This window comes from Carya illinoinensis, chromosome 15, assembly GCF_018687715.1.
Source record: "Carya illinoinensis cultivar Pawnee chromosome 15, C.illinoinensisPawnee_v1, whole genome shotgun sequence".
Classification (NCBI taxonomy): Eukaryota; Viridiplantae; Streptophyta; class Magnoliopsida; order Fagales; family Juglandaceae; genus Carya; species Carya illinoinensis.
In genome coordinates this window covers 12,403,252-12,430,745 of record NC_056766.1, presented here as the reverse complement: position 1 = coordinate 12,430,745, position 27,494 = coordinate 12,403,252, and the positions used below count along the sequence as shown (strand labels likewise).

Sequence of the window (27,494 nt, the reverse complement as noted above, 5' to 3'; positions counted from 1 at the left end):
TTAAGAAATAAAGTCTGGACAACAATCATACCACATTGAGATACTCTCAACGTTCCAAGCAAATCGGGCAAGAATATGAGTAACCCGATTGCCTTCTCTATAAACATGTTGAAACTTGCACTCTACAAACAAACTTTGCAACTTTCTAACTTCACTCAATAAAGGATCTAACATTGCAGCAGAGTCAAGCTCTTTGTTGAGCACTTGTATAGCCATCAAGCAATTCAATTCCACAATCAAGTTTTGGATACCCATACTAGCACACAACTGTAATGTCCAGAAAATAGCTAGCAACTCAATGGCTTTAGCAGTCACTACAAGAAAAATAGGCATTTGTGACCAATTTTTTTATAATGAAAATGACTATTTACGACGAAAACATACTCATTTTAGCTGGAAATAGACATTTCACTAGAAATAATTAGTCGCAAATAAGCAATTTTCTTACAGTGAGTGTTTACTTCAAGCTCTACTTTACTAGCAGCCAAAATCACCTTCCCAGTCCCATCCCTGAGCACCAAACCCACACTTGCCTTATGAATCTCACCAAAAATAGCTCCATCTACATTTAACTTCAACCAACCAGTAGGAGGGGCTTCCAGTTATAATAATTTCGAGATTTCAGTTTCGATAATTGTTTCAGCTCAGTGTAAGACCTTGAAATAGAAAGAGCATGATCCATGACCTGCTGAACTGCAATATTTCTCAGCTCATATACCATTTGGTTTCTTCTCCACCAAAATCCCCAAGCAATAGCAAACAAAATGGCAAGAACATCCTCCTGTCCCTTCTCTAACACTGTCAATGCTACTTGCATTAGTGATGAGTTGTCTCCAAGCTGTTGTATTAGACGAACATATGAAAACCAGCTCACATGAATTTCGGGGCAAAAGAATAAAGCATGAGCTGTGTCCTCAATTTTATTCTTACAAAAACAACAGGGCTCCTGATATTAACATGCTTTTTTTGTAAATTCAGTTGAGAACTTGAGATGGTAAAACCTCCTTACATGCCCTCCAAGCAAAGACCTTAATTTTATTAGGAACTTTCATTTTCTGCGAAGCCTTCCACAAAGCTTCCTGTTGTCTTTCATTTGAGCATCCCTCTACACTCCTGTAATTGAAGCTTAAAAAATATGTAACAGCTTCTCACACTAAATTTTCCACTCCTTTCCAAGGACCAAATTATCTTGTCTGGTGGCTGCTCATTTGGATAGATCATTATTTTTAAAACATCAGCAATCAAGCTTGGATTGAAGAGAGCTTGAAGCTGATCTAAGTTCCAACCTCTAGTAATTGGATCAATTAATCTGCCAACATAGGTCTCTCTAAACTCATTAGAAATTAAGATGGCTTCCTTCATCAAGGATTGATGACCTGGAATCCAAGGATCCTTCCAAAGTCTTATCACTTTCACAGTAATTGTATGGAGAAAGATGTGGAAAATTGATTGATACAGATCTCTCAACAACCCCCCCCCCCCCCCCCCACCTTCAAAAAAAAAAAAAAAAAAAAAAGAAAAGAAAGAAGGAAGGAAGAATAAATTTTTGGCTTAGCTATTTATCAAATCGTTTTTGTCTTTTTACAAGTTAAAACATTGATGAGACTGTGCTCATAATATTCTTTCTTAAACCAAGTATCCTTATTGTCCTTGTCCATACCCATATGAATTTTTCGTAAAATCTTCAATTTAGCTGTGTATGTTTTTAACTCTTTTCAATGTTTCAGCCTCAAGCCATGTTCAAAGTTTTGAATAGTCCCCCGCCCATTCCAGAAACATTATCCTCACAGGTAAAGGATTTCCTCCATCATTGTTTTCGAAGGCATCCCGCAGAGCGGCCAATAGCTCTTATGCTACTGGAGTATCCTTTGATTCAAAATTTGAATGATCAAAATGTTTCAGCCTGTCTGCAGGCACTTTCTGCAATTGATCTTATAGTTAGTATGAACTACCAGACCTTGGTTATTAGTCATATATCCAAATATAACGAGAGCACCTCAGCATGTAAAACAAATAAAAAAAACAGAAAAGGAGAAAAAAATACATGAATAGCTTAATTAGATTTTTATATCCGTTTATACTTATCAGAAAAAGATTTTTGTATCCGTTCTTGATTTTTAGGATAAACGGCGTACTGTAAGAGATGGCACTAAGCATAAAGATCTGATTTCAGTCTCCCATGATACACGGATCAAGAATGGGAATCTGCCTTGTAGTTTGAAAAAATAATCCTAGAACTACTCAGATTATGACTTTTGTATTAATAATTTGCTTGTTCTTGGCTACTCAATTTAGCTTCATGCAATGTAATTTATCAATGTTGTTATTTCTTACAGTGGAACATGTCAGTATTTTAGTTATAAAATTTCCAACTGCACTGAGGTGTTTCATCGTTCGCACTCCATGATTCAAGTCCAGCCGCGTCTATCTACCATAGACTTCACTCATAGTTCACATAGTTGCAGCAAGGCACCCCTTGGTGCTGTCAACCACCATCCATTTGCACATTTAAGGACTCATGGATGGGAAGTGATCTCACACCTCTTAAATATGTAGTTGACTTAGATTGATATGGAAACTATGGTTCTCTTAGTGTACAGCCTGGAAGATCGTAGCAATCGTCTAGAAAAGCTGCAGGGACCTCTAACTGGGATTTTTGCAATGCCATTTAGAGAGTTCTTTTAATTTGTACCCTGGTCTCGACTTGTTTCGAATTTATCATATATCATATGTGAATCTTTGCTGTCTCTTTCCAAGTTGGCTGGCACAGTGGAAGGCTTGTCATCTTAGATTCTTTACTAAAGCTCGGGGCTTCAACTAACAGACGAGCTCGTACTTCCAGATAATATTGGAAATGATCTCAAACAGATGGAAAACATAGGAAGGAAAAGTTAGGATAATGTTGTCACATTTTTGTATGATAAATGGATTCGGATGATTTTGTAAATGCCATTGAAGAAATTGACTTGGATAACAACAAATGTTATAGGATTTGTTTCATATCTATCACTCTTCCACTCTAACCACTCTTAACTCTAAAATCTTGACAGATTTTAATGACAATCAAACATGCTCGTAAAAAAAAATATGAAAAAGAAAAAACAAACAAACTGTTGAAGACACAAAGAATGTGTATTTCTCATTGATTTTAAAAGTCATTACAAGAGGTCTTTTTATAGAGTTTAGACTACAAAGAATCGAGAATCTTCTAATGCTTTGGTTGGTTTTATAGGGTACGACACATGCAGTGCATGCTCTACAAAATTTGTTACATTGAGTTGCTTGTATGCTTCTGCTGTGATGCTTGGTGACTGATGGTATGTGCCGGGGCATCTTTGTCCTTAACATCCCCCCTTAAGTCAAGTGGCAAAGCGTGGAGACAAAGACTTGAATAGAGTGATGTAAACCTAGTGAATGAGAGGGGTTTGGTGAGCAAGTCTACGAGTTGGTCCTTAACAGAAATGAAGGCAACACGTAAAGATTTGTTCTTAACACAATGTCGTACGAAATGAAAATCAATTTTGACGTGTTTGGTGTGTGCATGAAATATGGGATTAGAGGAAAGATAAGTTGCTCCCATGTTATCATAATAGAGTAAAGGTGCAAAAGAAGAATTTAAACCAAGGTCACGGCAGAGACTTTGAAGGCAAATTACTGCTACCGTAGTGTTTGCAACGGCCTTGAATTTTGCCTCAGTTGACGATCTCACAATTGTTGTTTCTTGGAGGACCATGAGACTAGGTTAGAACCAATGAAGATACAATAACCACTTGTAGACCGTCGATCTTCTGGGCACCCCGCTCAGTCATCGTCAGACCATGCAGTGATTTGAGCAGGAGATGAGGGTGAAATTTGCAAACCAACTGTGGAGGTATGTTTAAGATACCTTAGAATCCGCTTCACAACCTGCCAATGGGGCACTTGAGGGGTATGCATAAACTGGCATACTTTGCCAACAGTGTAGGCAAGATCCGGTCTTGTGAAAGATAGATATAGCAAGGAACCGACTATGCTACAATATAACGTAGGATTGTCAAAGAGATGCCCAGTAAAAGTTCTTAGCTTTTCAGAAGTGGACATGGGAGATTTAATAGGTTTAGCATCCTACATCTTCGTTCGATACAACAAATCAGTAATGTATTTGTGTTGTGTAAGAAGCAGGCCTTTAGAATTATGGGTAGCCTCAACACCCATAAAATAGTGCAGATTAGCCAAGTCTGTAATTGGAAAGTCACTACACAGGGCTGATATAAGTTCAATAATATACTTCATAGAAGAGCCTATGATTAACATGTCATCAACATAGACCAAGACAAATGTTCTAGCACTTGCAGTTTTTGAGATGAAGAGTGATGGGTCTACTGTTGAAATAACAAAGCCAAGATCAACTAGCCAAGAGCTTAGATGTGAATACCATGCGGGGTGATTGCCGAAGCCCATAAATTTCTTTATTCAATGTGCAAATATGAGAGGGGTATTGAAGATGTGAGAACCTGGGTGGCTAGGACATGTAAATTGTTTCATGAAGTGGTCCATGCAGAAAAGCATTCTGCACATCGTATTGTTGAACAACCAAGTGCTGAGAAACATAAATTGTAAGCACCATGCGTACTGGTGTAGCCTTGATGACAGGGCTAAAAGTTTCTTCAAAATTGATCCCAGGCTATTGAAGAAAGCCCTTGGCAACTAAATGGGCTTTGCAACTTTCAATGGAGCCGTCAGCAAATATCTTAGTTCGGAACACCCATTTACAAGTGATGATATTCTTGGCTTGGGAAGCAGGTCCTAAAGATCAGGTTTGGTTTGCAAGGAAAGCATGAAATTCCTTGGCCATAGCCTCACGCCACTCAGAGTACTGATTGGCAATGATGTAGCTTACTGGAGTCTCTTGAACAAAGGTGAGCTTAGTGACAAGGGCACGAGGTAAGGGCCATTTTGGAATGCCATCGGGATGCTTGCTTGGGCGAAGAGAATTTTTCTGTGAACTGGTAATCATTGAATGAGCATGCTGTTAAGGTGGTGAAGATGTGCTCTATAATGGTGTCAAGGGAAGAGGTGATGAAGAAGTCCCGGGGGGGGGGGGGGGGGGGGGGGGGGGACCAAGTATAGAGGAAGAAGATGAATTAATATTAGATGGTGGGTTGGACATAAAATGGGGAAGGATGACATGAGTGGGCTGAGGTGAGGCTGTGGGCTTGGGAAGACTAGAATAAAGAAAGCTAGACTTGTTGAACCGAACATCTTTGGAGATAAACATTCGGTCTATGGAGATGTGATGATAGATAAATCCTCGGTGAGTTGGACTCAAGCCTAGGAAGACATAGGGGAGGGAGCGGAAGGTAAATTTATGTGGATTATATGGAATAGTTAAAGACCAACATTCAGAGCCAAAAACCCGTAAGGAACCATAATCAGGATGGGCTTTGTGAAGTAGAAAATATGGAGAAGCATTTTGTAATGTGATTGAGGGTAGCATGTTGATTGAATAAACTGCATGAGAAAAGGCATGGGGCCAAAAATGAAGTGGGACAGAGGAGTGAGCAAGAAGTGCTAAACCCGTGTCAACTATATGACAATGCTTACATTCAACAATTGCATTTTGGGTGTGGGTATGGAGACATGTAATTCTATGAGTGATTCCACATGAGTTTAAGTAATTTGAAAATGGTCTAAATTCACCCCCCCCCAATCAGATTGGAATTGCATTATTTTGGTGTGAAATTAAAGTTCAACATTAGTATTAAATTTGACAAAGGTGTCAAGAGCTTGAGATTTAGATTTTAGAGGGAACAACCAAGTGTATTGGGAGAAGTCATCCACAAAAGTAATAACAAAATGATAATTCCAAAAATATGAGTTGAAAAGGTGCAGTAGATTTATTAATTTACATATGAGTAGGAAATCTATGATGTTTGGCCTTGGCATAGGCATTACAAAAAGGAATTATAGAATGCTCATAGGGTAGTTTATGCTGCCATAGGATAGATTGGACAAGCTTGATTAAGGGATGCCCGAGCCTAGTGTGCCACCATGGAACCGAGAGATGAGTGGAAAACGTAGAGGGTGGTGGAACTGGTTGAGGGATGGTGTACAAGCCATTACTTGTTGTCCCTTGAAGAAGAACCTTCCCCAGTTTGCAGTCCTTTACATAAAAGGAGTTAGCAAAAAATTGGAAGAAAAAATCATTATCAATGCAGAATAGACGGATTGAGATCAAGTTCTTTTGGAAAGAAGGCACACAAAGAATTTTATTAAGTAAAAATTGAGATGAAGAGGGAGAGAAAGAGGCTGAACTGAAATGAGAGATAGGTATTGGAGAACCATCACCCACACAAAGCTCCTCGTCACCGTTGTACTCAATAGCATGCAAATTAAGATTACCTAGATTACTTGTCAGATGGTTTGTAGCAGCAGTGTCTGGATAACTTGACGAGGAGAAGTTTGCAGTGATGGGCGGGCAGGCAAAAGTGTATGCTTGGTTAAATCAATAGTGGCAGATGGGAGCTATGTGACCTTGTCTATTACAGACCTAATAAACCAAATGCTAGTTAGTAGGAGAAAAAGAGTTGGAAGCATTGTTACATGCATAATTGCCATGACCCCTGTTGGAATTATAGCGGCCACCATTACAACTGCGATTACGGCCACAATGAGACCCCCTACCACGTGAATCAGAGGGGTAGTTTGCAGTGAAATTTGCAGAAGCATCCATAGAAAAGGTACTCATGTTAGAGTGATGATTCAACCTTGCTTCATGTGCTAGTAGATGTCCAAGCAATTCCTTAAGTGAACTAGGTTCCAGCCAGGTAGTGACAGAAGAGACCAGTGCATCATAATTGGGGCTTAGTCCAGCGAGCAAGTAAGGAAGAAAATTAGCAGGAGATAGGGGATGACTAGCAGCTGAGATGGTGTCAGAACCTTTCTTAAGAAACGCCAATTGAAGTTGAATTTGGACAATGTGAGTTTGGGAAACAAAGGCGTAAGTATTTTCAAGGGAGATCCAAAGGGCTTATGCAGTGGTGCAACCAAACAACTTGGGCCATGATAGGTTCAGAAAGAGAAATAAGTGCAGACATGACCAGTTGGTCTTGTTGTAGCCAAAGCTCGTAAACTGGGTTTGGGGTATTAGCATCAAGCATGGGTTTTGGAGGAGGTAGGAGTCATCAACGTATTTATAAAGGTGTTGACCTCGAAGATAAGGAACCAACTGAACTTTCCATAGTAAGTAGTTATCGAGGCTGAGTTTCACATCAATAGTGGGAGAGAAATTTGGTTGAGGGAGAGTCGGAGAAGGGGAAGAATCAGATGAGAAAGCCATGGATGATTAGTCCTTTAGGGCTCTGGTACCATGTTGAAGACACAAAGAATGTGTATTTCTCATTGATTTTAAAAGTCATTACAAGAGGTCATTTTATAGAGTTTAGACTATAAAGAATCGAGAATCTTCTAATGCTATGGTTAGTTTTACAGGGTACGACGCATGCAGTGCATGCTCTGCAAAATTTGTTATATTGAGCTCTCGTATGCTTCTATTGTGACACTTGGTGACTGACAGTATGTGCAGGGGCATCTTTGTCCTTAACACAAACAAACAAGAATTTTCAAAATGGTTTTGAAAATACTTGTTTTTCTTTCCTCTATATTTATTTTATTACAATCAGTAATTGAAGTAGGTTTAGTTTTTAAGTTTTTTGTCCCTCTTTATTTGGGTACCCTATGCATTAGCTCAATCTTGAGATTGGAGATTTCATACACCCTAAAATAGTGTAGGAATTAATAAAAGAAATACAACCTTAGAAGACTTTGATTAGAATAGACCCTTCTAGATTTCAATAGTCATGACTTCACTTAGTTTCAATATAGATCATTCATAACTCCGATATGCATGATGTATAAGACACATAATGTAATTCCCACATGCGTAGAAAACCAAATTACATTGTCACATAAGATTGCAAAATGCATGTTATAAGTTTTTTTTCCTTTTTATTTATTTATTTATTTTATGATCGATAATTTCTAAGGTTCTTGCTCACTAGGTGGTGGTGCGCGCTGGTTGAAATGTTTGACTATTTGCACTAGAAGATGTGCCTGAAAATACGTGGGTTTCACTTTGTATTGATCAATAGCTTAATTGATGGACTTGGGGAAAATTTCATGCTTGTTCATGAGGCTTCACGTGCACGTATTATACGTACCTTGAACACTTTTAATATCTCTTGTCTTGGAAAGACAGGAGGGATTTCTTTCTGTCAGTATGTGATCAGCTAAGGTTCTTTCTATCAAAAACTATAAAAAATATGACTAATTCTTCTCCATATTCAGCCCCTTTTTTTTTTTCTTTTGAAAGTCCATATTGAGCCTTCTGAATCAAAAGGTTATGAAGATCGATCGATGTGTCTACTTTCCATGCAAGCTTGTAAAGTAACATGGATATGGAGATGGAAGATACAAGCTGATAAGGTGGAAGCAACCCCATGCATGACAGCATCAAATTTCTGCCTAGCTAGCAAAGCATATATACTAGCGTGTATCTGTCAGTTGATCAATTAACAATGTGTGTTTAATTCCCTTAGATAGCAGTTGAAATCCGGAGTGAAAAGAATAAAGAAATTAAAAGATATATAGTGCTCTTTGAAATTATATACAGTATTGAAATCACTGGTGCCGGTAGGCGAATCATGACATCACATTGACTTAAAAAACTATGAGTGGTGCACTGTCTTGATCATCAGTAGGGATGTCATCTAAAACATTGATTTGAAAAACTGCATGTCTTGATCAGTAGGGACATCATCTAAAACTTTTTGAGAGTTGATCATTTGGCCTGCAGCTTTTAGTGCTTTTTAAAAAAAGTAGGAAAAGTATAGTTGCAAGTATAATTGTGTACTAATCTGTGCACCAATATGATGTGATTGATCAAAAAGTAGATTTTATTAAAAACAGTGTTAATTTAAATTTTAAGTATGAATAAATCAGTATTGGTACACAGATTAGTGCGCGACTGTGCTTGTATGTAGCAAAACTCAAAAAAGTAATACTAGGTATAAGTCTCGAATTGATAAATTTCATAAAGCTTTTTTTTTTTTTTGTAAAAAGTGGATCTCATTAATAAAAAAAATATTTTTTACACTTTTTTTAAGCGGAGTTCACTTTTTTACAAGGACTTGTCTATTTGGAACTTGTACAAATCATTTCTCTTTTAAAACTACTAGAAAAATGGTTAATTTTTTATCTTCAAGTTTATGTTAAAGTACTTGATCTATATGGAAATGGGGCTAAAATTATTATGTTGATCTTCCACTTAAGCATAAAGAAGTACTAAATGATATCGTTCACAATTATATGATGAATCAGGGATTACAAGGGGTTTTGGCAATGTGTTTTTCACTTGTCTTGAGTGCAAGGATTCTGACATAGAACAGTACATTTATATAATAAAATGCTTACATATCATAATTTAATTGGAAGAGCAATTTTAAAATTTGGATCTTTAAATATTAATCTATTCTCAAGGTCGTTGTCATGTGTAGAGTACTAGTATATCTGATAAAGTGCTTATATGCCATAATTTGATTTAGATGATAAATTTTAAAATTTGAATATTACAAATCAAGTTTAACCATTTAAGTTATGTGAATAGTAAGCTCAATCTACACACCGGCTTGAAAATAAAATAACTAGTAGTGAATTTGCTAACAAATAAGGAAATTATCACTATTTTTATTTTTATTTTTATTTTAAATAGTATTCTTTCCTGTGGTAAGGAGGAAGGTGAAATTGTTGGTTTGGGTTTGGTTAGGGATAATTAATGAAAATGAAGTGTAGACTTCAATTGTTTAAAAGAGAGGTAATAGAGGCCAAATCACCTTTAGATCCCTTAGTTCTCAACCAATACTATACAAGGAAGACTACATTAAATGAAAGGGAGTGGATCGATAACTATATATGCTGGCCATGCATTATCAAATAAAAGTGGAAGAGATGCAATTTTTAGACCATGACTTTGATTAATTCTATTATCCAACAGGCAATGAAAGTGGTTTGCTTAGATAAGTATTTAAAAGCCGCAAAGGACCCTTCTAGCTATTGACATTTACTTATTTAATTACATCAATCATATGTCTCCAATATGCATGATAAATCACATGAAGAAGCTCCCACATGATGCTTGAAAAACAGAAGGACAAAGTCAAATAAGAGTGCAAAACGCATGTTTAGGTGCTTTTATGCTCAATTTCTGAGGTTCTTGGTCCCTGATCTTGATTTTCATTCCTGATGAGCTGCTCACTAGGTACTGGTGGTGCAAGTTGAGATGTCTGACCGACGTTTGTATTGAAATTAGAATATTCTCCGAAAGACATACCTGAATCATGAAATTCCAAGGATCCAGAATGGATTTCTGTCAGTGTTGTACTCTTTGATGGCCTTGGCGAACATGTCATCCTTGTTGAGACATCATTTGCATGTATACCATGAGTACTACTTTCCATGTCTCTGAAAGACATTGTTTTCTTTCTAAACATATGCGAGCTAAGGTCCTTTTTGTCAAATATTCTAAACATCTGAAGAATTCTTCTCCAGATCGAGTCATCTTCTGGATTAGAGGGTATGAAAATGTGCTGCCTTTCCTTATAAAGGAAGATAGCTACGGAGAAAATGAGAGCTAACAAGGAAGCAACCCCAGCAATGAGGAATAGGCCCCAAAAGCTAGCAACGCTGAGACTAGGGGGAAAATCTGGGGTGTTAGGGTCTGGACAGTTGGTGTTTTCCTGTAACCATGCACTTTCAATCTCTTTCATTTTCTCCCCTTCAGTCACATTTAAGATTTGCCTTGAAATATCTGCAACAAGGGGGGAACCTATTGGGAATACCTGCAAGTCATGACAAAATTACAAAGGAAATCTACTTGAGAAAATACATGACCTACAAAAACTAGCATATAATAACAGAGGAGAGATCATCTTACAAAGCCAAACCCATTAGTTTTGAATACTGATGAAACCATGATGTACTTTGAGCAATATTTTCCTAGAAATAACTTGATATAGGGGCTTTCATCAAAAGCAGCAGCTATACCACCATTTGCGCTTCCTTTAGACAAAAGTTGATCACATTCATCCATAGAATTATATTGCTTTAGTTGAAAATCCTTAAATTTCATTTGTTTTAAGATATCCAGAACAAAAGAATCTTTTTGGTAGCCAACCTTCTCCCCATTCTTAATAAGTTGGTTGACATCACTAACTGTTGGTTGCAGCTGTTGAACTGTTAAGAAGGATGCCAAACTTGCAGTGTAGCTTTGAGTAAGTATGAGCACCACAAAAACCCATATGATCACAACAAACCTAGCACAATTGCTTATCACTATCTCCCCTGTAAATTCAATTCAAAAGAGTTTGAAAAAAGAATGTAACTAGTTTAATGGTAAATATCTATGAAGTTTAAATGATATTTGAGAAGCAATTAGGAATACACTAATATTCAAAAGATCAATACTTATCAACAATAGGGTACGTACATATAGGTCACTTTTCATCTCAACTATTTTTCTACATGAAATTCAGATCAGTGATCATGAGTACAACGCTAATCTTGGCAAAAAGTTGCTTCAATATTGACCCTTTTAGTTTAGTTCAGCAAGACTCCTAAATGTCTAGTTATAGTTCAGCTCATTACTAAATCATTACAGTACGAAACACATGTACACACGTATTTGTATCATCATAATCATTTATCAATTCATAGTAATCTTCGGTTTTTGTTTTTCTTGGACTCTTAAGTCAATCAGCTAGGAAGTTTGAATGAGTTCTTTGCTCTACCTAATCAGGAGTCAAATCTTTCAAGAATATATAGTTTGAGTCAAGTCTTTCAAGAATGGTGGGTACATCAGATGCTGCTTCTAACCTAACCTTTTCTCTTCTCAATTTCTTGGCTTCTCAATTCATATTGAATTCTATAATTGAATATATTGAGCAACATCGTATACAGTTTAATTAGTGCTTATAAGTCTTACACATTCTTTTTTTTTTTTGAAAAAAAAAAGTGGTGTCTATTATTGATAAATAATTTTATATGTGGGTCCCAGATTTACTTACTTCTTTTAAAGGGAGTACATGAGATTTGCATATCTTAAGACCACAAATATCATTTCTCTTTTCAAACTTTAACCCTTTATGATATGTTGACTCTTATAAGTAGTACTTATATCACCTTTAATCACGTGACTAATCATATTCTATTGCTTACAGCCCTCTTAACTTCGACTACATACTAATAAGGGCTAGTTTGGTTATACAAAACCAAATCATTTTATCTCATCTTATCTTATATAATCATTATAATTTTATCAAATTTTCATACAAAATATAATAAACAATTCAACTTTTTCGAATTCAAAAATAAATTAATATCAAAACATTATATTATAACAATATTTTATTCAATTTTCAATAAAATATCTCATCTCATCTGAACTGTATAATGAAATGAGGCCTAAATCTCATATATATACCTTAGTAACATGAGGATTCGTAAGGACGTTTTGATACATGATGACATAGTGAGAACTTAAGCGTGGTCTTAATTAACAGTACTCATAACCATATCCTACAAAAGGTGTGCATGTGCATGCATGTAGTTTCTGCACCATGCATGCTAATGTTGAGTATTTGAATTATTGCTCACTGTATGCATTAACAATGACATAAGAAAATATGTGAAGGGAACTTACGTTGTGCGAAAACCATGGTGGAGAAGGCATACCATATGCTTGTCGCAATCTGATGTGAAGGAAGCCCACGAAAATCCTCATTTACTCGGTGTTCAAGAAGCCATACCACAAACCCGATTAACACAAAGAAACAGACACTTGTGATCCAAAGGTCCAAACTTAAAGGCTTCAAGAACACCCATGCGTTTTTCCTCCTATCTTGGAGTGGCACGACCATTGACACTCCAGATTCCGTGTATGGTAATGTAAAGTCTACATATCTAGACCTGTTTTCTATGATTGTTGTATCTCCTACCACGGCATCGAACCTCTGCCAAGATTAGTCATTTCCATTAAAAATGTCAATTTCTATGTCAAGATTGTAAATGAAATTAAATAATGCATATATATACCATAGGGTTTGAATGCATGTAAAGTCAGTCTTCACCTAAATGAATGCATGCAGAGCCAGATTTTTTGTTAAAGAATTTGCAGTCTTAAGGTGTACAAATCTTACACACTCTATTCGAAAAAGTGAGTAAATATTAATATGAGACCAGCTGTCCACATGAAAAAAAATTTTATTTTAATGGTGACCCCACTTCTTTTTCAAAAGAGTACATATGACTTACATACCTTAAGACTATATCTAGCGTTACACTAAATAAGAAGAATGCGTGAAGATTTTTACTGACCCCTTGATATACTTGATAGACCAAATCATTGAGAGTACCGGCACTTTCACCATCAGGCTTTTCGAAGGGAAAGAACTCATATCTAATAGCATATGGTAATGATTCCATCACAGCATCGAAGACAGCTATAGAATATCCACTGACCTGTTTTGTGTTAGTGCTATGATCATGTGTGACTTGAACAAATTTACTAGAACCATCCGTCAGTGGAACTCCTATTTGAAGCTTCTTCCCACTTGTTGGAATCTCCCAACCTTTGGGTACAAGATCTATATCACCCGGCCATGTAATATGTCTTAGGTCGTTCTTGGAAGTAGAATATGAGTTTGTGTTTGCTGAATTCATGAGTTTCCTTCTTAGTCCATTTTCTGGAGTCCAAAATGCAACCACTCTTTCAATATCATCATTCACATTAATTATTTGAAAAGTTGATGATTTTATTTTTCCATTAAGAAGACTGAATTCACCAGAAAGGCCTCTAAACCTAACACCCAATAATGCCTTACAAAGTTCTGGGCCATTTTCGGAGACCCCAATAGTTTCAAGATCAATTAAGTTGCTTGAAGCATTCATCTGCTTAGAACCAAGATTTTCACCCCCAACCTTCTCAACTGCTGTGGCTAGTGCTGAAGCAGCATCATAAGCCCATAGGCCAAAGACATTCAAGTCAACATTGGTAATATTGGGATTTTCTTTTTGGAATGTCCTTTTCCATCGAACTGCAAAATTTTCAAGCTCTTTTGTCTTGGGGAAGTAAGTCTTTACACCCAATACTCCTTGCATTGAGTCAAATACTGAAGGTTCTATTGAGCTTAAGTAATTGGCTATCTCACTGGTAACGATCCAAACATAACCTTCACTTATCATTCCAATCTCTTTCGCTTTGGTGAAAAGCCAAGAACTAAGATTGATCTGTGACATATGCACAATGAAGACTCTAATTTGCATTGTCATTAACTTGTAAAGTTCCTCACTAATTTTGTCATCTGTGGCCAATGGAGCAATGACACTTCGATAGGGCACATGAGCATCAACATCTTGCAAGGCATCAATCAAGAAGGGTATGATACCTTCCCCATACTCATTGTCTATGTAGATGGGCACAACTTGTTTCCATCCAAAGGCTTTAACAACTGCACTTATTGCTTTCACTTGAGCTGAGTCATTTTGAGCAACTCGAAAAAAGTATTCACTCCTAAGTGAAGGGCTTGTTGCTGAAAATGAGATAAGTGGCACCTGAGCTTTCTCCCCGAGATCAATGACAAAGTTTGCCTGCATTGAGTTTTGTGGCCCTATGATGGCTTGCACCTCTGTATTTTTTATCAAGTATAGAGCTGTGATTCAAAAACAAAAGGAAAAACGATTTTTTAATGGAATTCAAGGTAAATTTTGAAACCCTCAAAATTTGAGGCTCAAATACATATTTCTATTGCAATATATATATATATATATTAATTTTCGAAGAATATATAAATCTTTACTCTTGTGAAGTCATTTCATGAGCCAATTTTCGCAACTAACATGTTATATATGGCATCCTTTTCAACTCACAAATATTTAAAAGTCTAAACTCAAGAACTCTAGCTCTATGGTGTAAACAGTCCGGTTCGATTTAATTTTAGACAAATTTTAAAATCAAATCGGTATACACCGATTTTGAAAATTTAAGAACTGATATGAATTGATTTATTACTGAAATCGAAACTTCCAATTTTTCTAATTTTGATTCAGTCTGGCCGGTCCTATTTTCTGGTTTACTGTTTACATATGTGGTACTATATAAGTTTAATATTATATTTTTTTAATACGAAACTTAATCGGTAGAATTTAGTATTTATTATAAACAATTCTATACTAATTCATTAATATTCAATTATGCTAGTATAGTATAAGTAGCGTCTAATTTATTAGTGAGATTAATCTACTTGAATAATAAGATTATACTAACATAATTAATTAGTGTCTAATTATAGATCTTCTACTGTCAATCTCTTCTCATGCTGCCATGCGTTTGGTTTGGTTGATTTGATTTGTGGATGAGTTTGATTGGATTGTCTGGTTTGTCTGACTTGGAGGATAGGCATTTTCGTCAACTCTTATTTGTAGTATGAATATTTTAGCTCATTTTAATCTGTAGCAACAGAGTATGAAGGGGCATTTTAGTCGACCGCTGTTTGTAGTAGAGGTATTTTAATGCAACTTTAGATGTAGCAAGGTAGGTTTGACTTGGTTTGGTTTTGTCTGGGAGATAACTCATTTATCTCGTATAATTATTATAATTTCTTTAAATTATTGTATAAAATATAATAAATAATTTAATTTTTTTTAAATCTTAAAATAAAAATAATATTATAATAATATTTTATTCAACATTCAAATTTTATTTCATCTTATATGTATAATCAAATAAGACTAGTCAATAACATATAAAGCTGGGGTATTTCAGTATAAAGGATATATTTTTTATTTTTTTTTCTTAATTTTTAACTTTTAACTTTGCTTTTTACACACATGGTACTAATCATGATATGGTTTGACAAAGGCGAGTCATGTAGTAAGGGTGCTAATACTTATAATTATATGTTAAAAGTACATCTAAATAACATATGGTGTTTCTTTATTTTTTTAATTTTAAAGCGTGAAATGGATGATAGATGAAAGCTGTTAATTAATTTATCCTCGCATGAAATTAGAACATTCACTAAAGGGTAATATTACTCATCATTTCAATTTTCATCATCATTTCATCATCTCATGATATTGTATTAGATAATTAGAGACTATTTATTATATTTTATTTGTAAACCCCACGTGATTGCTCCGGTGAGTTCTGTAGTTATCGATACCAAAGTTGCAAGAAAAATATACTATTGCCCTACCCACTTGCAGAACTTGATAAGCTTCTTGAGCAAAAATGTGAGTCATGTGCACTCTCGCTTTCTTTTTATTTTTATCTTATTTTACTAAAACAATTATGTGGACTTGCGTTGGATTCCGACGGTCAATAAATAATCCACGCTAACCCCCCAATATTCCAAATCGAGACTGGCTCAAACCTGACTCTTGGGTTAGGTCTCGCATCAGAGAAGATGTCAACGGACATCTTCATCTAATACTACATCATAGGATAATGAGATGATGATAAAAGAATGAATGATGAATAAATTTTTTCTTCACTATAATGGTATTCAACTCTACATTTTACGTAAGTTTTTGCATTATGATAACGACCAGTAGCCAGAGCATAGATATATATATATATATATATAGAGAGAGAGAGAGAGAGAGAGAGAGAGAGAGAGAGAGAGAGATTCTTTGCTAGTCTGAGCTATCTGTTTTCAAATTAAGAGAGTGAGGTGCTCCTAATTTCTTATCAATTTAAAACTTAGGCCGAGTTTGTCTTCACAAACTATCGCATCTCATTTCATTATTACAACTTTTTCAAACTCTTAAACAAAATATAAAAAAGTAATTCAACTTTTTCAAGTCTTAAAACAAAAATTATATTACAAAAATTATATTTTAACAATATTTTAATCAATTTTCAATTTTTATCTCATCTCATCTATATAATGAAATGAGGTCTTAATGGACATAAGCATGCAGTATTTGATCTTATTAGTTCCAATTAATTTCTTTAAATTGTTGGGAATTCTTATCATAAATTCTTAAATATCATACTATCAACTACAACCATGTACTGCAATGATATTATTGATTTGGATGATATATATATATATAATATTTAAATCGCCAAAGAATTCCCATTGTAGAATACACTCAAGTAGAATAACTACAGCAATCATTTGATGTTTCTCTATATATATATAGTGTCTCTCATTCTCATTGCAATTAATATGTTAAATCCGCAAAGGACCAGGGGTTACAAATCCCGTAGCAGCTTGGAAGGAAAAAACTGGAGAAAATGAAAGAATATATATATATATTATATATAAGCAGATGATCTATATCATCATCTACTAATGCAATCCTAAAATCAGTGCAGAGATGAGTGTGTGTGTGTGTGTGTGTGTGTGTGAGAGAGAGAGAGAGAGAGAGAGAGAGAGAGAGAGAGAGAGGAACCTGCAACAGCTGCTTCAACAACATCATTTTTGGAGTCCCTGGTGTCAAGAACCAGCCTGGTTTTGTAGTGACTGTTGGAGGCATAGAAATCCGAAAGAGCCATTTTGATGCAACTCTGTCCCATCCTCCCCTTCCATGTATCCAAGTCAAGAATGACACCCACCTTAACTGGGATGAATGTCTTGTTTTGTGCCTTTCCCATGAAAATCCTTCCAGAAGTAACAATGAAAAAGAAAAGAGACAAAGCAATTCTGGTAGCCTCCCTCATGGTTGATTAGGTTTGGAATCATATGGTAGAGAAGCTAGCTTTTACGATTCATTGGTCAAGGAATGTCATTTATAGGGATTTCTTATTCAATTGACAAGAAAGATGATGATAGAACACGTAAGAGTACTAAAAGATGAAAGCAACAAATTAACTAATTAATTAATTAATTAATTGTGGTGGCTCAAATTGGTGGTCATCTTGGGGCTGGATTGATATTATCATTGATACTTAAATATTATTTCCATAATATATGTGTTTTGCTGCATATGCATATTTCAATGTATGGTAATTATAGGACTCGTTTGGACACTAAGCCAATTAAATTTGGACAATTTAGAATATCTCATAATTCTATGAATAATAGTTAAATTCTTTGTGAATAATAGTGAAATAGTTTGAATTATAAGATGTTTTATTAGGTTTTGTGAAATGAGAGAGCAAAAGTTTAATAAAAATATGATGTTTAAAAAATTATTTGAATATAATTCTTAAAATTATTTTTGTTTTAAAATTTTAAAAATGTTGTATTGTTTTGTATGTTTTGTTTTTAAGTTTAGGAAAGTTGAAATGGGTTTTGTGTTTGGATGATGACTAGATGAAAAAGTTGAAGATTTAAAATTAAAAAGTATTGTGTATTAGAGTGATGTTTAGGAAGAAAATTATGAGAAGTTTTGAGAATATTTGAGACTACCTTGTAGTTGTTACCCAAACAAAGCATAATCTGGAGATAATTTTATGGCACACATAAGCTAATGGGAAGATGCGAATGTTATTATTTATATTTATGTTTTAACACTTACTCTTACTTGCGGGCCAAACTCTTTCTTAATAAGTAGGTCGAACATATAAAATATATATATATATATATATATATTTGATAGGAACTAACATCTTCATTGGATATAAAACGATCACAGACATTTATCAAACCATAAGGCTTGAGAAAGAAAGTCTGGAATACTATTCCACCACAAATCAATATCCTCTACTCTCCAAGCATTTCTAGCAAGTAGATGAGCAGCTCTATTGCCCTCTCTATACACATGAACAAAGGAAACACTTGAAAAATAATTACATAAACGTTTCACTTCTGAAAACAAATTGCCGAGCAAAGAATTTGACATATCTTCCTGTTCCAAAGCTTGAACAAGGAGCAAGCAATCACTTTCTACCTCAAGAGCCGAGATACCCATGGAAATACATCTGCATGCCTCGGAAAACAGCCAGGAGCTCCACGGCCATAAGAACATGCCCAGTAGAATCATGCAATATAGCACCAATACCAGCTTTATGAGCATCTGAAAAAATGGCACCATCAGTATTAAGTTTTAGCACACCTACAGGAGGAGCTTTCCAACTAAAATGAGACCGGGCTTGCAACCGAGATTTAATCACCACAGTTTTATAACTATGTAACAGATCCAATGAATGAGAAATGACATGAGAAGGAGAGAGGATCTTGTGATCAAATTCAAGTTTATTCCTCTTAAACCAAAAACCCCATGCAAAACAGAAAAATCTTGCCAAATTAGACAAATCTTGTCCAGCAACAAACTGCATAGCCCACTCAACAAAACTACTCGGATTAAAATTATGTAACATTGGGAAAAACTGAGTCCAAGAAGCTTGCACCTGATCGCAAGTGAAAACTGCATGCAGTAAATCTTCTACCAGGAAAGAATAGAAACTACAGCAAGCATCCTGAAGAACCTATTTCTCCATCAATTTAACTTTTGATGGAAGACTATCCATACAAGCTCTCCAAGCAAAACTTTAATTTTATTCGGCACCGGCATCTTCCATAAAGCTTTCCACAACTTCTGCTGAGATCTAACATTAAAGGATTCAGAAATTTCAAGCCGAGAGAGGTCCATAATTAGCCTATAGCAGCTTTTAACCGAAAACATACCATTTCTTTCAAAATTCCATATCAATTTATCAGCTGTACTACTCAGAAATACCATAATTTTCATGATTTCACACACTAATCTTGGATTGAAGAGAGTTCTTAGTTTTTGAATATCCCATCCCAGATTATCCACCTGAAAAATCGATGCCACAACATCCTCCCTGTGAGTCTCAACTACCCCATGTTCTGAAGCTAAGTCTTGATGACCTGGCAGCCATTTATCACTTCATAAATTAACCTTTTGCCCATCCCCAATCCTCTAAATACAACCCTCCTTTAGCCAATGCTTCGCCTCCCAAATATTCCTCCAAGTAAATGATGGACAATGCCCCAAATTGGATTCTAAAAAATTGGACTTAGAGAAGTACCAAGCTTTGAGTAGCTTATGTAACACCGAATTATTATTCTGCAGTAAACGCTAACCTTGTTTAGCCAAAAGAGCTAGGTTGAAAAATCTTAAATTAAATTAAATGAATGAAGTATATATAGAGTTAGGGTTCGAATTCAAAACCTCCGATACATACCTTGTAAAATCACTACTCATTCCAAAATCTTGAACTTTGAGGAAAAATGATAATTTCACAAACACATGAATCATTAGAAACAATATAATAGATCACCACCTACGATCATTCTAAGCATATGGGAGACAATAAAAAGGTTATATACTTTCTTTCTTTCTTTCTTCTTTTCTAAAAATATAAAGAAAATAAAGAAAGAAGGGCAAGTCATCCGCGAAGCTAATAAAAAGCATTAGAGACATAAGGCACAGCATGCCTCAGAGTCCCTCAAGTGTTAGTACTACTTAATTATATATATGTTTCTTGTGGTTCTCGAGCTCTCTTTCATAAATTTAATTTGTTATCTTTAAAGAAAATAATAGAGCATTTGTGACGATTTATTTGTGAAGTGAATAATTATTTGTAATGAAGATAGATATTTCATTTTGACATAAAATAATCAATTTCATAATAAATAAGTGATTACAAATAAACAGTTTTCTTGTAGTGCTAGTATCCTTGAATTTTCAATTAGTAGTACTCCTTTTGCAATATGATCAATCACTAGGCCTTTTATATATGGTTAATTATCCTTATGTTGATATGTGGTTATAACTAAAAATATGCGACATGAAATAATCATAAAATTTTGCTTTTAAAACATGTAGTAAATTATTGCAAAATAAAAGCAAAATGTGGTGGCCGATTGAAAAGTTAAGTGACAACTTAGATATATAATTTTGTGAATAAATATATAATTACAGGATGATTTCATGTACATGTTTCTATTTTAATTTTAGTTACCGGAAAGGCTGAGGAAAGTCTTGGTCATTTCTCGTAATTAAATACTTGGGTCTTGTTCAGTCACGACAATTGATCAGCATACTCAACCGAGAAGCAACCCCTTATAATAATTACTTGATCAGTCGTGTCATCTAAAAGAATATTGACTTGATCAAATTAAAATAAAAGTGAATAGTACGTCATGTGGGTGAGTACCTCAGAAAAGACTTTCATATTAATGCTGCATGCATATTGGATGCCTATAGCTAACTGAACTTGCTCCGAAATTAAGCACATACGGCCTGGCAGTTGAGAGTTTAAAAAACCAAAGGTTGGCAGCGGTGAAGGTTATATATTCCCCAGTCAAGCTCAATCAGCTACTACATATACATACATACATACATATATATTTATATATATATGTGTGTGTGTATAGAAATATAGACAGTATATACATTGAAGGTAATAATTTGGTTTAGTCAACTCTAGATGATCTTTATTTTCCTTAAATTCAGAGTTAATATTAGATAGAGTCGACATAGATTGTGTAAACCCCTTGTGCACTCTCTTTGGAAAGAAAAAACCCCCCATTAAAAATGAGTTTTTACCTATAGGTGTCAAATTTGTCCACTTTTTCCAAATGAAATTTATGTGCAAGACTTGTATACTCTAAAACTATATAAATAATGATTTCCCAGATCAGGTCTTTTCCAGCGCTTACAATCATTGCAAAAAAGTATTTAAACCGCTGCATAAGGTTATTTCCAACACTTTTAACTTCCTTGCATGTTTGCCGCAATTATCCCGTCTTTTTTGCTCAAAACAGCGATAAAAAAAAATTCTTTGCTAAAACTACTTTTAGCAGCGATTTTTTTCGTTGCTAATACTCCCAACATTGTTGTAACTGTCCTCATTCCTTTAAAGATAAATTGCTGAGAAATCTTAATTGCAGCATTTCAAATCGTTGCAAATTCTCTCTAAACCGCTACAATAGATTTGAGGTATTTCCAGCAAAAAATTAAAAAATTATTGCAAACAATCTTTTGCAGCGTAATTGTGACACTGCAACTAGAACCAAAAGCATTGCAAATAATCACAAACTGCTGCAAATGGGGTGATGCATTGAAGGAAAAATTGTTGCTAAAATTTAATTGCAGCATTTCAAATCGCTGCAATTACTATAAAAATCGCTGCAATAGATCTGATGTATTTCTAGCGTAAAGTAAAAAAATTGTTGCAAACAATCTTTTGCAGCATAATTGTGACGCTGCAACTAGAACTAAAAGCGCTGCAAATTATCATAAACTGCTGCAAATGGAGTCATCCATTGAAGGAAAAATTGTTACTAAAATTTAATTGCAGCATTTAATATCACTGTGATTACTATAAAAATCACTACAATTGCCTCTTTGGTACATTTTTTTTCCAACTCTCGCTAGAGACGTTGGTTATATATATATGTGTGTCATTTTCACACTTGATCTGAAATATATTATTTATCTTATTAATACTTTTTTTATCATGTTCATGTCAGGCACTAATTAATTAGATAAATCAATTTATCACTTAGCATGAAATAATAAATTAATTTTTTTAATACCTTAAACTACACTTAATTTAAGTCATTTAAATTAAGATTAATTCATCATTCACTGTGAAAAACTTTTCAATCATAATCCACATTATAATAATCACAAGTTTTTACATGAAACGATCACACATAAACCTGTGATTCTTTCTATTCTATTGTTATATAACACTTATAATATTTATCCAACACTCAATTTAGGAATAGAAAACATAAAGAAAAATCCTGGAACTTTCCTTATAAATCAAATCTTTGAGCACCATTTTCATCTAATATAATAAATCAAACACATTCATTCATCCAAACCCAGTGGAGAATTCACATTAATGTAGTTATGGGCTATGTACATTGGGGTGGACCAATTTAAACCCAAAACCTACAACTTACAAACTACTAAATATATAGCACACATTTCTTGCTTCTAAACATTAATTGAAAATGTCCACACTCATTCAAATTGTTCAATTGTCATGCTCCTCTATATTTAAAAATTATATCATGTCATCTATAACAATGTTCACCTGGGCATTGTGGCTTGGGTAGAACAACTTCAACATGTCTGCATCATGTGAGGGGGGATTCATTGTTAAGCATTTTTGATATTTCGATCTCTCCAACTCCAATCTATAAATTATAAATAAAGAGAGCCGTTATGTAAACCGATTAATTTAATAGAGCATACATTGGCATGAACAAGAAAATAATACTCAAATTTGAAAACTAACCTTAATGTTCATTCATCATCGCCAATTGCCTAAATGGCAAACATAAGAATAGGCTAAAAAAGGTATTTCATTGCTATCATTTAAGCAAAACACTCTTCACAAGGAAACTATCTAGCACTTTTAGCAAAGCTACTTGTAAAGAAATAGACTGTAAAGATGTTTGAAATAATTCTTTTGTTCTATATATTTTACTTGTGTTATACATGCAGTATATATATAAGTGCATCTGAAACTAATTGTTGTACAAGCAATTAGTTTCGTGGCCAAAGCACAATTGAAGGGAAATTAAATATATATAATCATATAAATTAACGGGTTGTAATATTATGTTTAAATTAACATAATGCATGTCAGCAATGTAAGCATGTAAGCAAACCTAAATATGAGATCAATCACCTCCAATATCCAACACCCAGATTTACATGGGGGCTTATAAAAAAAATTGCTAAGTACCATACCCTACTTTTCATCACCAAGCAACTTATATTAATGTGATTAGAATTTTGTTAGAAGACAATTTTTTTAATAAGTTGGACTAATATACAGGGCATAAACATGCACAAATTAGCAAATAAAATGAAACATTCTAAAAAACAAGACACAATATTCCTAACACAGCAAAAGCAAAAAAAAAAAAAGAAAATCAAATAATGCATACCTTGTGATACCTATAGGTTCTAGCTCTATCTATCAGTAGAAATAGGTTCTACCTGCAAGCAAGAAAAGCACAATAAACAATAAACATCCATAGTTGGTCTAAATAGCAATTATATTTCTCTCCCTCCATCACAACTTCAACAACTTGAGCTATCAATTGGTTTGCTTTCAGATCCGGTGATCCAATAATTACATTCTCAATCACAATTATGCAAAGGAGATTACATAAGCATCAAGTTTTCAGCCACCAATAAGAGAAATAGGGTAGTCATCAATTTGCAATGGTAAGTGCATGTGTGCAAACTCATTCCAAAAGATAAACCTTATATGCATTGCATAAAAACCGCTTTGCTAGAGTTTCAACCTCCCTTGGCCATGTGGCACTCTAATACAATGGCCTATCTGAAATGAGAAAAATGCTTGTTCACTAAATGTAGCAACTTTTAATGCAGAAAGACAACAGTTAGATTAACGTGAGGCAAAGTCCATCATGGATCGAGTATATGGCTAGAATGGAATTTCTTAGCAAAGCCAAAGTAAAGCTTCTTACCACAAGACAAGCTAGAAAATATAGGCTTTTTGCATGTCAACACATGCTTTCTATACTTGTTACTCTCTATTTTTCAATAAGTAGAAGAGAAAAACTGTAAAATGTATGTGGCAACATTTGCTGAACCTTAAGTCACTAATAAGGAATTCTATACCTATTTCAACCAAAGAAAGACACGCTACATCAAGGCGACAAGTGCAGCTCAATATAAAACTTCATGATCTTGGTTTATTTACATGTTCATGATCTTGAATTTGGAATAAATCGGTCCATTAAATGAACCAATGGTATTTTGTTTAAAGACAGCATCAATAAAAATGCTACTAAATTAAGACCCTCAAATGCCAAGTCCCTTCTTTCATCCACATATTCCACAAATTAAATAGAAAAGAGGAAGAAAAAGAAGAAAGAAATGTTACATTGTGAAGTAAATCCGTGATGGTAGACTTATATGAAATGCTGCCTTGTTCTCTTTTTTTAATCCATGTTCTCTTCTATTAATCTCTCCACTCAAACATGTCCAGGTGAATTAATCATCAAGAAGAAAACATCAACCAATTGATTCATATGATCTACACAAATACAATTTGTAAGTTCTTTTTCTTGGAGTTATGTGGAAAGACAACCTTATCTCTCTCTCTCTCTCTCTCTCTCTCTCTCTCTCTCTCTCTCTCTCTCTCTCTATGTGTGTGTGTTTATAACCCACCTTGACTATCCCTTTTAATTCTTATAAGTCATCTTGACTATCCTGTTGCAACCAAACCTCCATTTTACTCCAATTTTCATTTGAATCATACCTGATCAGTATAGATTGGGTTCAGCCAAGTTCCACAAAACATTATTTTCATTCCTTTATTGCTTTGAATCTCCAACTTCAAAGAAAGGGGTCTTAACTTCTAGTATAACATTTTAGTATTTTTCAGATAATGAATTCATGCACCTATTTGTCCCTACAAATATGCCATGACAACATTAGTGTATGGTGTTAAGAAAGAACCAAAGATATTTGAAACAAGGATATGGTGTTAAGAAAGAACCAATCTCCTTCTATCCTGTCTCCTCCTATAGTTTCTAGCTCTATCTATAAGCAAAAATAGGTTCTATCTGCAAGCAAGGAAAGCACAATAGGCTATTAACAAATAATAAAAAATACTAGTGAAACTGTATGGCTTTCATAGCCTAAAACACACAAAAATTTGCTACAATATATTATAAATACACTAAATAGAAAAGATTAAAAAGAGATGATCTTCTCTTTTTAACCGTTACATCCCACCGCATATTATATTAAATATTTCATCCCACCTTAACTCAAGCACAATGTAGCCCCATCCCACCATTTAGAGTTGACCACATATATCCTAACAATTAGAACTATGACAATAAAAAGGAAGCAGAAGCTAATAATAATATACTCATATTATCAATTTCTGCCTTGATATTCGGAACACGTGCATAATAATATATATATATATATATATATATATGACCAAGAAAAGTATGGTTCTTAATTAACTTTACACATGTAAGCAAACACGCATGATAGTTAAAATCCCCACACATTTCAGTGTATTGAAGGAATTGAGTGATTGATCATCAACAAATACCAACCATCTATAGCAGAGATCAAAGAATATGTAGCACAAGAGCAATCAAGAAGAAACTTTAATCATTTCTTGACTTGAGAACAAACCAAAGCCATGATAAAGAACGAGTTAATCAAAATACCATCAATTGTGAAGAGTAGCTATGCTACAAATGTTAGAATACTGAACTTAAAAGTGTGATGTAAGTCCCCTTGAGAATAAAACCATAAACCACAAATTCAAACAAAATACTTCTTACTTAAATGCAGACAATGCGGATAGTTGTTCAAGCCAGAAAATGATCATTCGCACAAGAAGTCTTGTAAAGGAATATTAAAGGCTTTGGTAAAAACTCCAATAGTCTCTACTGAGAACACACCATCCCAAGCAAAAGGATCAATGGCATCTTCCGGAAAGGACCAATATATATATGTACTCTTATCTCTCATGTGTGCATCAACTATTGCTGATAACACCATGAATGTTCTAAACCAACTCTCCAAAGAGATGTATATATTACAAATTCAAATGTGTATATATACACTTTTTTTCTTTTTATAAGTTGTATATACACACACACATACAAACACACACACAGGCGCGCACACACACACACACAATGACATATATATATAGCTCAAAATTAAAGGAAAAGGATTACAAACTCCAAAGAAATAATAGTATAGGTTGAACAATATGCCCGTACGATCACCACCACTACTGCCTGCATGCCATGGCCAGTAAAAACACACATACACACATGTATATATATATATAAATATATGTACATACAAGGGTAAAATATCCTATATAAAAACTGCTCAATAATTATTTCTTATTAGTATCGAGTCATACTCTAATATTTGTACTAACTAAAATACTTTAATACCCAAGAAGCAATGGATATATTCTCATTGAGATTAATTTGAACTTTCTCTTTTTGTTTGTGTTAATTCAGATTCGACACGATACCTTGACCCTCCAAGGTAGGAGTTTGTAAGCTATGGCAGAAATATTATTATTTTTTACAGTTTTATCATTTCCAATCATGATATTAATGTGAAAGATTTTAGGTGAACTTGCTATTTAAATGGAAGACATATATATATATCATGTATGAATAACCTATGTCCAAAAATTGAAAGGTGTTAGGGGGAGTCTTTATCAGAGGAGCAAAATGAGGAGCAGTGGAAGACGTTTCACCAAATCTTGGAGTTGCTGGAAAGATAAAAGAATTCATGTGGAGAGTCCTTAATGCTATCTTACCTATAAAAAACAACCTTTTAAAGAAAGCAAGTTGTGTCTAGTGCTTCTTGTCCAATCTGCAATATGGAGGAAGAGTCTGTATGTGATGTTTTCAAAAACATTATCTAGCTACAATGGATGTGTGGGGTGAGGTGGGAAGTCTAGTGAGGTATAGGGATTTTGAGGGTTTATG

General features: G+C 34.5%; 1 protein-coding gene across 1 annotated transcript; it reads right to left on the bottom strand.

Annotated features, from left to right (window-relative positions):
- On the bottom strand, positions 1 to 26,172 carry LOC122296676 (glutamate receptor 2.3-like). The gene is made up of 12 exons (XM_043106480.1): positions 26,164 to 26,172; positions 25,344 to 25,366; positions 17,491 to 17,741; positions 13,408 to 14,741; positions 12,734 to 13,043; positions 10,970 to 11,376; positions 10,367 to 10,874; positions 6,583 to 6,918; positions 1,153 to 1,376; positions 686 to 838; positions 449 to 572; positions 1 to 314 (listed from the first exon to the last, which is right to left on the bottom strand). The coding sequence occupies exons 1-12, from the start codon at positions 26,170 to 26,172 to the stop codon at positions 1 to 3; spliced, it is 3,993 nt and encodes a 1,330-aa protein (XP_042962414.1).
- Positions 26,173 to 27,494: the final 1,322 nt, after the last annotated feature.

Bases quoted from the DNA above. Each gene is read 5' to 3' on its own strand.
- LOC122296676 (XM_043106480.1), bottom strand. The intron at 13,044-13,407 runs GTCAGTAAAAAT...TAATCTTGGCAG, and splicing joins TCTATCAAGTATATCAAGGG to AGGTTCGATGCCGTGGTAGG. The intron at 6,919-10,366 runs GTATGTCTTTCG...TTCTTAAGAAAG, and splicing joins CTTGGAATTTCATGATTCAG to GTTCTGACACCATCTCAGCT.